Source organism: Metopolophium dirhodum, chromosome 1 (assembly GCF_019925205.1).
Source record: "Metopolophium dirhodum isolate CAU chromosome 1, ASM1992520v1, whole genome shotgun sequence".
NCBI classification, from domain to species: Eukaryota; Metazoa; Arthropoda; class Insecta; order Hemiptera; family Aphididae; genus Metopolophium; species Metopolophium dirhodum.
The window spans coordinates 38,656,618-38,675,157 of record NC_083560.1 but is presented as its reverse complement, the minus strand read 5'-3'; the positions used below and the strand labels follow the sequence as shown (position 1 = coordinate 38,675,157).

At 28.3% G+C, this 18,540-nt stretch overlaps 1 protein-coding gene across 1 annotated transcript; it reads left to right on the top strand.

Moving 5' to 3' along the window:
* The first annotated feature begins 2,606 nt into the window (after nt 1-2,606).
* On the top strand, nt 2,607-16,918 carry LOC132938017 (uncharacterized). Its single transcript, XM_061004670.1, has 4 exons — nt 2,607-2,772; nt 11,559-11,690; nt 15,047-15,509; nt 16,738-16,918. The coding sequence occupies exons 1-4, from the start codon at nt 2,607-2,609 to the stop codon at nt 16,916-16,918; spliced, it is 942 nt and encodes a 313-aa protein (XP_060860653.1).
* The last annotated feature ends 1,622 nt before the right edge of the window (nt 16,919-18,540 follow it).

The following is an 18,540-nucleotide window of genomic DNA, read 5'->3' as shown; positions in this document are numbered from 1 at the left end:
AAGGTAAATTATAAACTTTTAAATTTCCAATCTGAAAATATTTGATCTTTTAACCATTCATCGTTAAAAACACAATTGCGAATTCTTTTTTTCATTTCATTTTTATTTTCGTTCATTTTAAAAATGTGTATAATTGTACAATTCAATGTAAAATTAATACTACCGAAAGTCCGAACAGAATAACATAACTGAACTCTATCACATAATATTCACATACGACAACGGCATAGTAGGAACAAGGTACATACTAATCATACTACTTATAAAAATGTCTTATAAAGTTGACGATACCCGATAGACGATTAAGATTGTAGGATTTATTAACAGACAGCAATATCTGATAACCAATTTCACAAAAACGATAAAATATTAATATATTTATATCCAAACACTCGATCAGATGGAAATACCAGATTTTTATAATTTTACAATTATTACTTTGAAAATACCGGCTTTTATGGGTTAATACCGGAAAGCGGTTTTTTAAGTCTATGGGCAGTCTACTGGCTGGTTGGAAACCTTAGTACCTAGCCACGGCGTTTATTTTATTACGTCTTTTTCATGGCGTCGGAGCGTCGTGTTTTGTTGTCACTTTTCGTCTGTTCGCGCCTAAATTATGATCGTATAATATATTTTATATCGTTTTTCTCTATCGACGCACATGTTCCCTAGACATGGAAAGAATTATATAAAATGTATAATGTACATAATTAATAAAGCGTACAATATTTTAGCGTTTTTTCCAAGTTTTGAAGAACACCAAAAATATTAACAAATTATTAATAGTCCTAACTGAAATAATGTAAAATTGACAGTGAATGGAATATTGGTAGGGCAATAATTTATTTTTCGATATTAATGACCATTATTTTATATTTAATTGTATTTATATTTAAAATAATCAATGTTTTCAACTTTATAAATATCTAACAAATTAGACAAAGGAGATTAATATACAATAACTGGGACTTTCTTATTATGAACGAATTTATTAGCAAAGTTTATACATTTTACTATTTTAACAAAATTTAGTCACTAGATAACTATCTCGATCAACAGTAGTATCTAACATAAAATTACTAAAATGCAAACGATGATATTGAGGACCTATTATATCCTCTGGTTAAGGACTCTTAAAATGCAATTTTTTAAACATGAAGTTATCTTTATTCAAAATAAGTTTTTTGGTATTTTTTTTTGGAAAATTGCACTGTTCCTCGTACTTATGAATAAACTGCTGTAATGGTTTTTCTTGTTTTCGAAGTGCAGATTTTAATACTTAGATTAATATTTAATAGATCAATACTTACATGTAATTTTCAAAAGGGTAACAGCTGCACTAATCTAATGGGCCAAAATTATGATAAAATTAAGTTATAATATGAAGAAGTCCGTGATACATTGTGTGATACATTGTAATTTCCATAAATCTGATCAAATGTTATGACAAAATATTCAATTGATTGTTGAGCATACTCGGTAAAATCACTTTTGTTTGGACTTCGTAAAATTATCAAGGCCACATTTAAGGATATAAAATTAACATATCAATCATCAGATAAAATATTCTTTAAAACAAAAGGCCCTAGATAAACTAAAAACAATCGAAATTCAGTTGCTTTCCATTGGAGAAAACTTTCGAATCAGAATTTTTATTCCGGGCACCAGTAAAGTTAAGATAAATCTAGAACATCATACACCGAATATTAAATGACACATTGAACAAAGATTGAGTCATAATATACAGTTTGTACATTTAACGGCTAACGAAGTGCACGGGATCAGCTAATAAATATTATATATAAATATAATTGTTGTATGTAGGTCAATTGCCATAAATTCCACTCTAAAATAAATTATAAAACCAATAAATAATTTAAAATAGTTTGCATATATATTAGGCTACATGTAATAAATTCAATTAACTAGTAACTACTATCTACATTGTTTTTACATTATAAAACTATAATGAGATGAATTTATGATATAAGATTCATTATTGTACCTAGCTATGTCTTGGTTGTATACCTAGCTGCATTAAATAATTAAAACAATTTTTCACATTTTGTTTTATTATTAATTATTGTAAACTAACAATAATTAAGAAATAAAATATATTCACATTTCACATAAAAATGCATACCTATTTTACTTACTTTACATCAGGGCCGTAACTGGGGGGATGGGGGGTCCGACAGACCGGCAGAAACATTTTAGCGGTGAATATAATTTATTAACTATAATTTGTATTAAAGAATAATTGTATATTTTCGTTAAAGCAGTAATTTAAAATAAGATAAAATTTATTATTTTATTTTATTTCAACGTCGTAATAAAGATTAGGATAGGTAAGGTTAGCCGGTTAGGAACTAGATATAATAGAAGGTGATTGTCACAGATAACATAAACTTATATGGGCAATTGTAAACTCCGCCAGAATACCGGTCAAGATAAAAAGGTAATAATAGGTCTATGGTAAACTCCGACAGTTTTATTTTCTTACCTATAATGGGTATATGTAAAATCCACCAATTTTATTTTCTTACCTGGTCAGAGCTCACATTGCCACGTGCCTTCTCATATTAAATACGTTGACATCTATTGCGATGATATACGTCAAAATTGATAAAATATTGTCAAGGTTAGATCCGACCAGCAGAGTAATTAAGTTCTCAGATTACCTTGTTGACAATTACATAAGTAATGACACAGCGTTTCCTCCTCTTTTGTGGGCTGATCAAAATGCAAATTTAAATCGAACAACAAATGCCTGTGAGTTCTTTCATAGTCATCTAAGAAATTAATTTTATAAAAGTCAACCGAATGTTCACATTTTTAGTAAAGTTCTTATCGAGTTTCAAACCCAAACTTATATTAAACTAAATGGCATATCCCAAGTAAATAAAATAAGAAATTCGAAATCAAAAAAAAAAAATTAACAGTATCCTATATGGATGCTATGAATAGGTATACTAATAGGGAAATACAAGACTTAGAATATTTGCAAATTGTATCACATCATTTTAGTTTTCATACATGACAATATTTATAACGATTATTTATTTATTATTTATTATTTATTATATTTTATTATATTATGTGAACGATTATCAATTATTATTATGAAAATTATGAATATATATTACCTATATTATATCAATTGTATACTCTTAGCTGTTAGGTTAGTAATTTTAGATTCTGAGCGAAGCGATGAATGTGTTGATTCTACAATGATGTGTGTTTTTTTTTTAATTTTTTTTAATTTTTTTTTTTATTTTTGTGTCTGTCATCACCTTTTAGGACAGTAAAAGTGCTTGGATTTTCTTCAATAGTAACTTTTCTGATAGGAAAGTGAATCTAGTTGGTACTTTGGGGGGTCAGAAGTAAAAATTTCCCAATAGTTTTCACAAGCGACGTGAAAAACAAAAGAAAAATTAAGGAAAAAATGGAATTTTTACGCGAAATCTGTTTTCGAGAAAATAGATTTTGGTTTTTAGTGTAACTCTTAAACAAATGACCGTAGGGACATGACATTTTGACTGAATGTTTATATTAGCATTTTCTATACACCATAAAATTTACAAAATATTTTGACTCTTTTTGAGCTGTTTACGGCCATTGTCAGTTTTCAATTTTTTTAGTTTTTTTTTCTATAAATATCAATAAAATTTTATCTGTTGATTAAAAAAGCTTGAAAATTTAATAGAAGGCTCCTAGGTTATTGTTTCAAAGGCAGATGAAAAAAATTAAAAATCCTTAGTCACAGTTTTTAATTATAAGTATTTAAAGTTCAAATTTTGACAAAATACGGAAAAATCACGAAAAATAGCAAATTATTTTGAATTGAGAATTCATAAAAATTTTTCTTTTTAAATCTAAGATTTGAAAATGTAATATAAGATTACTCATAAGTTTGTCTACCTTTATCAAAAAAAAAATGTCTAGAAGAAACTTAAATTAAATTTTTATGAGCGTCTGAAATTAATATTTTTACAACATTTAATATTTACTCGATTTCTCATGTAACAATTTACTTATCTTATTGTAATTAAAAAACGAATGACTGTAGATACTTGAAAATTTCACTGAATGTTCATATTAGCATTTTCTATACACCATAAAATGTTGAAAATATTTTGACTCTTTTTGAGCTGTTTACGGCCATTGTCAGTTTTCAATTTTTTTATTTTTTTTTTCTATAAATATCAATAAAATTTTATCTGTTGATTAAAAAAGCTTGAAAATTTAATAGAAGGCTCCTAGGTTATTGTTTCAAAGGCAGATGAAAAAAATTAAAAATCCTTAGTCACAGTTTTTAATTATAAGTATTTAAAGTTCAAATTTTGACAAAATACGGAAAAATCACGAAAAATAGCAAATTATTTTGAATTGAGAATTCATAAAAATTTTTCTTTTTAAATCTAAGATTTGAAAATGTAATATAAGATTACTCATAAGTTTGTCTACGTTTATCAAAAAAAAAAATGTCTAGAAGAAACTTAAATTAAATTTTTATGAGCGTCTGAAATTAATATTTTTACAACATTTAATATTTACTCGATTTCTCATGTAACAATTTTCTTATTTTATTGTAATTAAAAAAAGAATGACTGTAGATACTTGAAAATTTCACTGAATGTTTATATTAGCATTTTCTATACACCATAAAATTTACAAAATATTTTGACTCTTTTTGAGCTGTTTACGGCCATTGTCAGTTTTCAATTTTTTTATTTTTTTTTTCTATAAATATCAATAAAATTTTATCTGTTGATTAAAAAAGCTTGAAAATTTAATAGAAGGCTCCTAGGTTATTGTTTCAAAGGCAGATGAAAAAAATTAAAAATCCTTAGTCACAGTTTTTAATTATAAGTATTTAAAGTTCAAATTTTGACAAAATACGGAAAAATCACGAAAAATAGCAAATTATTTTGAATTGAGAATTCATAAAAATTTTTCTTTTTAAATCTAAGATTTGAAAATGTAATATAAGATAACTCATAAGTTTGTCTACGTTTATCAAAAAAAAAAATGTCTAGAAGAAACTTAAATTAAATTTTTATGAGCGTCTGAAATTAATATTTTTACAACATTTAATATTTACTCGATTTCTCATGTAACAATTTTCTTATTTTATTGTAATTAAAAAAAGAATGACTGTAGATACTTGAAAATTTCACTGAATGTTTATATTAGCATTTTCTATACACCATAAAATTTACAAAATATTTTGACTCTTTTTGAGCTGTTTACGGCCATTGTCAGTTTTCAATTTTTTTATTTTTTTTTTCTATAAATATCAATAAAATTTTATCTGTTGATTAAAAAAGCTTGAAAATTTAATAGAAGGCTCCTAGGTTATTGTTTCAAAGGCAGATGAAAAAAATTAAAAATCCTTAGTCACAGTTTTTAATTATAAGTATTTAAAGTTCAAATTTTGACAAAATACGGAAAAATCACGAAAAATAGCAAATTATTTTGAATTGAGAATTCATAAAAATTTTTCTTTTTAAATCTAAGATTTGAAAATGTAATATAAGATTACTCATAAGTTTGTCTACGTTTATCAAAAAAAAAAATGTCTAGAAGAAACTTAAATTAAATTTTTATGAGCGTCTGAAATTAATATTTTTACAACATTTAATATTTACTCGATTTCTCATGTAACAATTTTCTTATTTTATTGTAATTAAAAAAAGAATGACTGTAGATACTTGAAAATTTCACTGAATGTTCATATTAGCATTTTCTATACACCATAAAATGTTGAAAATATTTTGACTTTTTTTGAGCTGTTTACGGCCATTGTCAGTTTTCAATTTTTTTAGTTTTTTTTTCGATAAATATCAATAAATTTTTATTTGTTTGGTAAAAAAGCGTGAAAATTTAATATAAGGCTCCTGATATATCGTTCTAATAGCAGTTGAAAAATATTAAAAATACATAGGCACAATTTGTTTTTATAAGCATTTAAAGTTCAAATTTTGACAACATTTATCAAATTTATAATTTATTAATTATTTTGTGGTTAAAAATGTATAAAATGTTTAACTTTTATGGCTAAAGATTGAAAATTTAAAACAAGGCTCCGAGTAAATAGGTTATATATAAATTACTTTATTCACAATAATATCATGAAATATACTTGGTAAAATCATAGGCTGACTGACCGTTTTCGCTCAGAATCGTTTTTCTTATACAATGATATTATATCATTGAATTCAAATTTAACACCATCCATTACAGTGACCCACTTGTAACCTACTGTACAGCAGAGCGACATCCACTTATCCACCTTTTTATATATATTTTAGCTTGATTTTGACATATTTTATTTATTATGTACCTAACGATTATTTTTTAATGTGAACGATTATTAAAATTATGAATTTTTTTTTAATAATATATTATATTCGTTTTATAGTGCTACTTAATTTTCTTCAATGGCGGAGTTTACATGAACCTAATTTTACCTGTGTTTTTTTTCTGCCGGAGTTTACATGAACCCAATTTTACCTGTGTTTTTTTCTGGCGGAGTTTACACTAAAAAAAGTACTCGTGGCGGAGTTTACATGTGCCCACTTATAAATGAAAATTGATCACTGAATATCGAAATTATTTAAGATTAAGAATATAACAATATTGTGTGTATTGTAAAACATTAATTTTACTGCTTTTCGTGCTGTAAATGAAAAACTGTAAAATAGCAAATACCGGAAAATACAGATCGATATATTTATAATTTGCCGGACTCGTTTCCGTTTGGTGTTTAAGATTTGCCAATTGCACTACTGGTTTATCCAGCCATTGTCGTCCCATTTCAGTTGTAATGAAAAATGAATACACGGCCAATGTTACAACCTAGAAAATAATAAGCATATATGAATAAAATGTAAATTAATAGTAGATACCTATCTAATCATGTATTATTTATTGGTGATTAAATGTCTAGTAAAAATAAAAATTATGTTAGTATAAAAATGTACAATTTTTGGTAAATTTACTAAAATACTAATTTTTTTTCTTATATATTTCGTTAAGTAATTTAATTATTATTTCATGATATATTTTATATGCAGTTATATGAGTTACTTAGAGACCCGGATGAACACTATGAGCTTATAGCCAAGGGCGCAGTATTATTAAATAGAATGTGAAAATATAGGCACTAATCTTTTCAGTTATAACAAAAAATTATTTATTGCAATATAAAACTTTACCAACAGTTATGAAATAATGTTAAAATATTAATTTAGAGTCAAATATATATTGATATTCGAAAATATTTGGGTGCCACTCAAATATAATATTGGGTGGGGGGGTTTCACGATTCCAACATTTTAATATCGATTCCGCCAGCTATGGATTCCATATTTTCATAATAAAATATTAAATAATAAGTTCAATACCTAACTAATTAGTACTGCATAGGTACTCAAATAAATTCTGATTAATAATTGTTATTATTTTACAAAATTAAATATAATTGTAATTTTTTGAAATAATGATCTGAAGGCAATTTAATATAAGTGAATCATCAATATTCAATCTTTCTTAATAGTCAAGAACTAATTTTACATATTTTTATTTAATTTAATTCATTTTGTTTTTACCGATGTCCTCTGATATGAATTAGTTTATATTTTCAAATTCAGTATACATATGAAAACAAAAAATTATTAGGATGCGCATTAATGAATTTTGTGTTAATAGTTTTGAATAAAACAATTTGCAACTGTAAGAACTTGAATACGATGCCCATAATTGTCTGATTAAATTTCATAATTTGTGATAATTGTGATAATCAAATTATCACAGCATTTTTTTGCCTCCTCACCGAATTTCAGTAAAATTGTATACTAGGCCATATATGAGCGGGTGAAATAAACTTAGGTACTTATTATAAAAAGTTTGGCAGAGTCAATAGCCGGCGCAATCGATACGTTTCTTATTGGTAAGAAAGGGATAATTAAGGTGGAATCGATATATTCGATATGCCTGAAAATAGCCCCGGAGTGCCACGTACATGAAGATAGCCCCCCGAATTTGTCCAAACATTTTCAAAATTATTGTAAACAATTGTAAATTAATTGTAAATAATTGTAAATTACATTTGCGAATTTGTAAATCAGCAGATAACTTATAAATCAAAAAACAAGTTCACGTAGCCCCCCGACTTTGGCCGATCGCCTCCGGACTAATTGCAAACAATTGTAAATAATTGTAAATTACATTTGCGAATTTGTAAATCAGCAGATAACTTATAAATCAAAAAACAAAAGTCGGGGGGCCAAGTTCACGTAGCCCCCCGACTTTGGCCGATCGCCTCCGGACAAATTGCAAACAATTGTAAATTAATTGTAATTAATTGTAAATTACATTTGCGAATTTGTAAATCAGCAGATAACTTATAAATCAAAAAAACAAAAGTCGGGGGCCAAGTTCACGTAGCCCCCCGACTTTGGCCGATCGCCTCCGGACAAATTGCAAGCAATTGTAAATTAATTGTAAATAATTGTAAATTACATTTGCGAATTTGTAAATCAGCAGAAAACTTAGAAATCAAAAAACAAAAGGTGGGTAAGTGGATGTCACTCTGTTGTACAGTAGGTTACAAGTGGATCACTGTAATGAATGGTGTTAAATTTGAATTCAATTTCTGTTTTATTTAATACTTAATATATGCTAAATCACCATTATATATCCTGTTGAAACAAAACTTTAATTTTTTTGGGAGATCATTATGAGATTGCGTTATGTAGCATGTTATATTTAAAACTAAACTGTCTGTATAAAAACCAAATGCTTTCAGTAATAACGCATCGTGTGGCCCCAGCATTATATCAAATTATATTGTTTCGACTGTACCTATTGTTATTATTATTGCATGGTGGACGTGTCGTTCCTTGTGTGTTGTATTTTTTCGGGATTTCCTATTTTTGTGTAAAGGCATCGTCTAGATATGCCATTGACGATTTCTGTAGACAACAATAATAATATAGGCTAGAATTTACCGATTGATAACAATATTATTAAATTAAAATTATAGTGATTGTGTTCTCATATGCAATCCAGATGTCCGGTCGCATGCTCTTGCATTTTACCCTGGTTTATATATTTTATAATAATTTGTGTATTGTTATATTTTACTTGAAACTTAATACATCTTGTTTATAATGGTAAGTTTAAAAAAATTTATAATATTAAACGAAAAAAAGGTGGTTAAGTGGATGTCGCTCTGCTGTACAGTAGATTACAATTGGGTCACTGTAATGGATGGTGTTAAGAAAAATGATTCTAAGCGAAAACGGTCAGTCAGCCTATGATATTACCAAGTATATTTGATGATATTATTGTGAATAAAGTAATTTATATATAACCTATTTACGTGGAGCCTTGTTTTAAATTTTCAATCCTTAGCTATAAAAGTTAAGCATTTTATCCATTTTTAACTACAAAATAATTAATAAATCATAAATTTGATAAATGTTGTCAAAATTTGAACTTTAAATGCTTATAAAAAAAAATTGTGCCTAAGTATTTTTAACATTTTTCAACTGCTATTAGAACGATATATCAGGAGCCTTATATTCAATTTTCACGCTTTTTTACCCAACAAAAAATTGTTTATTGATATTTATAGAAAAAAAAAACTAAAAAAATTGAAAACTCACAATGTCCGTAAACCGCTCAAAAAGAGTCAAAATATTTTCAAAATTTTATGGTGTATAGAAAATGCTAATATGAACATTCAGTCAAAATGTCATGTCATGACGTGTGATTAATGAATTTAATATTTCAGTTGTTTGACAAAATTATAATATTAATAATACACACAATATCGTGTCGCCGTCAAGGAACGTTCGACGGTGAGCTACCACCGCATATTCTCCTGGTACAAAATCTGACGGCTAAACGTTTTTCCTTTGTTCGTTCGTTTACATTTTTTTCGGATCGTTCCACGGCGCGATAACGACAGCAACCGACACTGACCGACTGTCATTGTGTTATCATTGAAACTATCATTGAGTATTACATTGTAATATAAACTTTTACAATAATATAATATTTTTACTCAACTAAATTATGAACGACGAGCAGAGAAAATATGTATGAAACACGTCCAAAACCCGTATGAACTAATTGTATTAGTTTATTGATATAAATTATTCTCGCGGTGCACGTTAATAAATTTTATAAATAAATTGAAAAAAAAATTATGCATATATATTTTCAATAGTTTTCAATTGCTATTGTAACAACATATCAGGAGCCTTACATCAAGTTTTCACGCTTTTTTGGCCAACAAATAAAATTTTATTAATATTTATAGCAAAAAAAACTAAAAAAATTGGATAATAAAAATGTCCGTAAACAGCTCAAAATAAGTCAAAATATTTGGAAATTACTATAGTGTATAGAAAATGCTAATATAAACATTCAGTCAAAATTGCATGTACCTACGGTCATTTTTTTAGAGTTGGACCAAAAATCAAAATCGATTTTCTCAAAAACAGATTTTGCGTAAAAATTCCGGGTTTTCCTTAATTTGTCTTTTGTTTTTCACGTCGCTTTTGAAAACCACTGGGATATTTTTACTTTTGACCCCCTAAAGGACCAACTATATTCACTTTTCTATCAGAAAAGTTACTGTTGAAGAAAATCCAAGCATTTTTACTGTCCTAAAAAGTGATGACAGACACAAAAAAAAAAAAATAAAAAAAGTAAATAAAAAATAAATAAAAAAAAAAAACACATATTATTGTAAAATCAATACATTTATCGCTTCGCTCAGAATCTAAAATAAAGTGTACATACAGCAAATCCGTTTAGGTAAGATTACTATAAGTAAATATGCAGCAGTATATGTATACATTGAGGAATTATTTTACTAATGAAATGAGCTATATCCCCATTGAACATATTATACCACTTTATTCTCTAGAATATTATGGTACATACTGTATTTTTTCTTAGTATTTGACAACAATATGAAGGTTGATACGACATTTAAAAAAAATTTCTAGTGGTGTTACGGTGTTTTTCTTAAGGAAAAAAAATGCTGAATTATGCAACTATTTAAATTAATTATTTAGTTATTACTTATTTTAATATAATTAGTAAGAGAAGGCTGCTATTTAGCTTTTAAATACTTACTTTTTAGTTTTTATGAATATTAAGTAGATAGTAGTATTGTCATTAATTTTATAAATTCAGTAGATACCTTTAGTATACTACAATTTTATATATGATCGTATGATAATATAATAACACACATCCGGTAAACATTTCAAGTATTTAAGTATCTATATATGATTATTTGTTTTTAATTACAAAAATATAGTCAATAAAAGAAAATTGTTATTAAATATAATTTGACTTTATATGGCTATAATAAAATTTACAAACTGTATAGGATAATATATAAATATGATTATTTCGGTAGTATTTTTTTTTACGCGTGCTTGATAAATGATAATTAATCATCGTGTGCATCAACGCCACTGCCCATAAAATCTTTAAAATTACAAATTATATCTCCCTAAAATCAATTACAGATTCGACTGAAACATTAGATGACTTTGATGAATTAATTGATATTGCAGCGTTGCCCATGCACTTTGATGACGGATTCGTGATTGAAATTGTCGATCCAGCTCACGATGGTACATCAACGAATAATTCCGAAAGTGAGTCCTATACCAAATCAGGCCAAATAAGAAAACGTAAAAATATAACACGTCTTCAAAAACTCGTATAGAAAAAAAATAAAACTTTTGAAATATAAACATACTGTTTTACTTGGGTGCAAACATTATAAATGTAGAAACAAATGTACACAAAAAATTACGGAAAATCGCAGAATAGAAATAAATAAACAGTATTGGGAAATGAATTGGAAATACCTACATATAATGTATTTCCCAACGTATACGCTTTTATAATATATATTAAAATTAAAACGATACATATAGTATATGTTTGTCGTCCAAATAATACATTATTATAAAAATTAAAATTAAAACAAATTGTGTGTAAAAACAGTATAAGTATAAAATATTTTTGATTATTAACATAATTTTGAATATTTACTGTACTTATTGGTACTATTTTCAACTCGAAAATTACGTGCATGAAGTTGGACCCCCAACTTTGTCCTACCAACTTCGGACTTGTGCCAATATTTAGCAACCTTTTAGCAACTTTTAGCAACCAACGTTAAAAAATTTGCTACCTATTACTTCGTGACCAAAATCAGCATAATAAAAATGGGGGGGAGGCAACTGCACGCCGCCCCCCGACTTTGTCCTACTAACTTCAGACTTGTGCCAATATTTAGCAGCCATTTAGCAACCATTTAGCAACTTTTAGCAACCAACTTGAAAAAATGTGCAACCTTTTTTTTACTTTCCGTTTTTTTTTATCCAATTTAGATTTTTTATTCAACTTGCCTTTTTTATCCAATTTAAATTTTATATTCAACAAGACTTTTATTTGAAATTATTGGATAAAAAAAAAATGGAAAGTTTAATAATCTAAATTGGATAAAAATCCTTTTTGAATAAAAAATCTGAATTAGATAAAAAAAAGTCCATTTTGAATAAAAAAAAACTGATTTGAATAAAAAAAATAGTTAAATAAAAACCATAATTTATTGAAAAAATCTAAATTGAATAAAAGAGCCTTATTGATTAAACAATCTTGATTGGATAAAAAATTAGATTTTTTATTCAATTTGGGTTTTTATTCAACAAGGTTTTTATTCAATTTAAATTTTTTTCTACAAGAATTTTTTATTCAATTTAGATTTTTCAATAAATTATGGTTTTTTATTTAATTATGTTTTTTATTCAAATCAGTTTTTCTATTCAAATTAGTCTTTTTTATTATCTAATTCAGATTTTTTATCCAAAAAGGATTTTTATCCAATTTACATTTTTTATTTAACTTGCCTCTTCTATCCAATTTCAATTTTTTTATTCAACAAGACTTTTATTTAGATTTTTGAAGTGAAAACTTCTTTAGTGGCGTTGTGCATTTTTTTTGTGGTGGGTAAAAAATGTTAAACTCGCGTCAGGACGAATGTGCATTTAGACCAATTTTCTAAAGAAAAATAAACATACTTCTAGAATTAGTCCAATTTCCATTTTGAAAACTAATTTGAATTCAATAACTTTTTTTCTATGTTTTGTAGGAAAAACTTTTTCATTTTTTTTAACTCGATGAACCTTTAAAGTACAAGTTCATTTTGAGAAATTAAGCAAATTAATTTGCAACTGTACTACAAAAACTTTACAAAATATCGAAAATCTATTTCCTTCAAAACATTGAAAAGAAGAACTATTATATCTAATATAATATATTATATTAATTATAAATAAATAACAGATAATAATGAAATACATAATAATATTAAAATATAAATAGTTAAATTACTATTCATTTATTAAATCATAGTCGGGCAAGTGACAAAAACTGAAGGTAATTAAACCGCAACAACAACCCGATATGATTCCTAGATATTGCATAGATTAGGCAAACGTTATGTTACCATAGTATTGACGGATGTATAAGACATATATATAACGTTAAATTACAAATAATTAACTACAAATATAAATATATGTAATATCAAAAATACTCAGAATAGATAAGGGAGATAGGCCACATCCGGAGTCGATAGCCACATTCGGGACAACAGGATACTAAGTCGATAGAAAGGGGGAGCGGGGATAGAACTATAAGAGGGACCCCGAAACGGCCTGAAATCAGACGTGTACGCTCAATCTACTAGCAAGCACCTTCCAGTTAGACTGTGTAACAATTTGGTGAATTGGACTTAGTTATATTTTATTTGAAGAAACATTTTAATACACACTTTAACTTTCAACTGCATACTATTTTGTCAACAAACACCTGCATATCCTATCAACACGGTCTAGCTACCTGCAACAAGTTATCTGATAATCAAACTGATAAAAAGATTACTACTATATTATTATTTTACCAATGTAATGTAGAATAATAAATTATCCATGTAGTATATTTTATGAAAGGTAATGTAGGTATTAATATTCAATGTATTAAAATACTAAATATAGATCAAAGGTGAAAACAATAAGTTGTTTTACCTATTCACAAAATAATGCAATTCAACAATATTGGGGAGGAAAATTAGAATATCATATAATTACGATGACACAGCGGTGCCGCACGTCAAAATAACGCACGTGTGTACCGAGCCTAAATCACGCCACCTTACGTCATAGTTAGAACCCGCATAAATACGGGTAGAGCATCTACCATTACTTAGAAGATAGTAAGCACTCGTCGGTAGTCTAATAAGCTTACGATCAGTGGCGGTTCTGGTAGTATTTTTTTGGTGAGGCAACCTATGTATCACCCCCCCCCCCCCCCTCCCCCCATACAAAATTAGAATTCACAATAAATCTAATTTAAAAACATAAAAAAAATCTTTAAAAAATTATTATTATTATGTATTTCATTGTTATCTGTTATTTATTTATAATTAATATATCTAATATAATATTATGTTATAGGTTGACTTTAATGTTACGTAGTAACTTTGGTTACTACAATATTATAGCTTTGAGTTTATTACACAATACAAATAATATATTAGGTATTTAATAACATGTAGAAAACATTCTCAAATCATATAGTATACTATATTATTATGTAGGTATATGATCTAGGTTCAAATCACACCATTTCGGTTTTATATATCATAATAGATAATTATGTGGTCGGTGCATAGGGAATGTTTCGTTTTGGCCAACATACATTTTATAACTTTTATTTAATGTCAGTTCACCCTTGTAGCCAACTCGTCACCATGTACGGTAATCCATCGATGAATAATTACTATATATTTATGAACTACGCACTCATCCAAAGGCCAATATTATACTTTTGTAATTCACACCGTGATTGTCATATTATTCTGTAGCATAGGTGATTAAATTCCAATGTTTATCAAATCAATAACGTTAATGCCTCTTACAGTAAAAATATATTTTGATAGTATTCCTGTTACAGCGTTATATTGTATTCAGTCATATGTGGTTGGGTATCCAACATACGAACAAATTGTACGTGTACCGTAATTATATAATGTTGCACAGCAAAGACGTTATGCACGCCGCTTTTTTGTGCATTGCGATATTAGCATCAGCGCCTGCAGCGATCGCAAACGATAGATCATCATCGATAGCTGGCCCGATCTTCCGTACTCAGCCAGCGCCACGGCCGGCGCCCAGTCGCTCTAACGGCCACACCACGGTCACAGAGACTGTTTTGGTGCCACAGCCTGCACTATGTCACTCTGACGACCAAACCACGGCAACCAAGACTGCAGACAGCGATGCAATAAAGAACCCACCACGGCAGCATCTTTACAGTACACAGTCACTGGAATTAGCGAACAGCCCGGGAACACGGCCGTCGAGTTTGAACGAGACTGCAGCAGACACTGACTCATACGCCCAGTGAGTTTGTGATTTTCAATAATTATACACAACTGTCCAACAGTTGGTATGAATAGTTTATTATTAGTTTGGTTAATATGAGTATTTATTAAAAACAGAAACAATTATTAGCAATAATATTCTGCAGCTAAGGATATAAAATACTGAATAGATTAAATAACTTACTTGAATGCGATGTATTTTGGTAGGGAACGATTCAGTGAGTTTGCGGAGTCGTGTGGATTTTATGATGATCATTAACATACACGATTCTGTATCAATTTCAATATTATTTTACATACACCGAGTACCTCAGACCACACTCTTCAATATCTATTACTTATGCAGGTATACACTATTTATTTATGGTACAAGCGTTATACATTTTCCTGAATTGATCCTACAGGGTTATACTAAACTTAGAAAAAATATCTGGAGACTGAAGCAGCACCACCCTGAAGATGTTGCCTAATTGCGTCATTGCAACGGGTATACCTTATAACTGATATTAAAGGCCGTTAAGTCATGTTCCACGTGACGTGCATTATCTTTCTTTTAATTAATTTGTTTGTAACGCATTTTCACACAATCGCACCTTGAAAAAATTAAATAAAATATTGATAATTGCAGGTCAAAAAAATTATTTTTAATCCATTTTCACCTAGATACGAGCACAAGATTTTTGGGTACTGTGGTGTGTTATAATTAGGCTAAGGGACTTATAGCTCTAAAAAATATTCAAATATGCATCAAAAAATGGCCAAATATGCTCTAAAATATACACCTAAAAAAAACCGTATATGCACGAAGATATGCCAAAAAAAAAATTCAGTATAACAAATATGTATAATGTGCCTCACCATCATTAAAAACAATATGTTTCGAACAGGATCCGATAAAACGTACGTAGTCCTTTGAAATCCGGTCTATGGATGACAGATGTCCGCTCATCGGGCAGTGTGGGCAAGGTCATTTCTCATATTATCAATGTGTTGCGTTCTCATTTTCTAACGTATCCACTTTAGACATTTTAGACTTTAATGTGGACCGGTCCTTAGTAGTTATATTATATTACCACGAATCATGGTGCCACAGTGGCCTACACTCGCGATTCCTCGTAACCAAATTTAATATTATACTGTGAGTCTATAGGTATGGCATTATGAATCATATCAATACAATATACTAACATATCGACGAAGGACAGGCATATTGTAATCAATATTTTATCTTATTTGTATAATTGCAGTTATTGTGACCAAGACGATGAATATGTTGAAGACGACTATATTCAGTTTTTCTGTTGCATACCAATCATTTTTTTAATAATGTTAGTATTGTTGGGACATTTGAATCTTCATTATTTTTGTACATCAAGAATGAAAAAAGACTCCCTGGAATCAGTTTCTTCACGAACGACCAACTCCTAATATAATAATTTACAAGACTGAAAAAATATTCCGTTGAAACTTTAAACAACGTGTCTAATGTTGTATTTTGACTGTTTACAACAACTGTTCTTTTTTTAAATAGATAATTAAGGATATTTTAATTAAGTTCATTATTTATTCCATACACATAAATACTATGTAGGTATATTTTTGTCTAAAATTGGTTCTAAATTATAATTATAACAAGAAACATAGTAAAAGCTAAGCTGACGCCGCCGGAGAGCCTATCCTTTCAAAGGAATTCACAAAATACATTAAAGGATTTAACACTGTAAAAAAATTCAATGAAGAAATCACAAATCCCAGTTGTATCAGCTAATTTGCGTCGTCGATACCAATATTATAGTATTATTATCATAAAAATTAAAACTAGAAACTGTGTTATTCTAATAAATTATTTGTCAAGTCTTGAAGTCTATCATTATATACGAAAATACTAAATATAAAGAGCAGCAGAACCTTGGTACCTCAAAGTTTAAAAGACGGAAAAAAAATGTTTACTCTTTAAAACCTACATAGCAGGGGTCTCCAACCTTTTCCAACAAGTGAGCCACATTAAACATTTGAAGTATATGGTGATCTACCACTTTTTGTTTAGGTTATTAATTATATTACTACATGTGGCATAATTATAAATTGTATAATACTATTATTCTTTTTCATCAGTAAATTGTATGTTTTTATTCGCTAATAAATAGTATTTGTGCTTAAGTTTTAAACTTTAAGATAACAGACAAGATCAACAGATATTTATATAATTAAGAGCAGGGATGGACTGGGTGAAATTAAATTATATTACATTACATTACATACAATTACACAGTGGGCCAAAGTCATAATATGTCCCCCCAGCTGGTAGAGCTCTGCACGGTCCATTTTCTTATAGACCGGACTGGACTGATAATTTTTAACAGAAACCAGGACTGGACAGGACCGGACCGATAAAATAAAAATGAAGCCAGACTAGACTGGACTGATATATTTTAACAAAGACCAGGACCGGACCGATACATTTTAACAAAGACTAGGACCGGACCAGGCCGATAAAATAAAAATGAAGCCAGACCGAACGATTATTTTATTATGATAATGATTTTTATTTTCAACGTACCTAATATAAATTATATTATTAAATCAACGTTCAAAATGCAGATCACTATAGATCGGACAATATATACCTAGTATAAATTTGAAGGCGGACTGGACTGGACCATTTTTTTAAGGATCGAACCAGACCGGACCATTTTTTTTTTAGATGAAGAGACCGAACCGGACCAAACTACATTAAATTATAATACACAATGACCAAAAAACCGGACCATGGTCCGGTCCGGTCCGGTCCGGACTGGTCTAGACCAGACCATGCAGAGCTCTACCGGCTGGTACAAAATAATACACCTTGTATAATTATATTATTGTTGGTGATTTTTTTATTACCTTTTATATTTAGAACACTTTGGTAGTAGACCAAAATGATCCATTAAGCTCAACTAAACTTTAAATACTTATAACTATAGAGCTGCATTTTAATGCAAAATACCTTATTTTTTAGAAAGCCCCCAGCAATACTTTTCAAGTACTAAATCCGTTTCATTCAACAA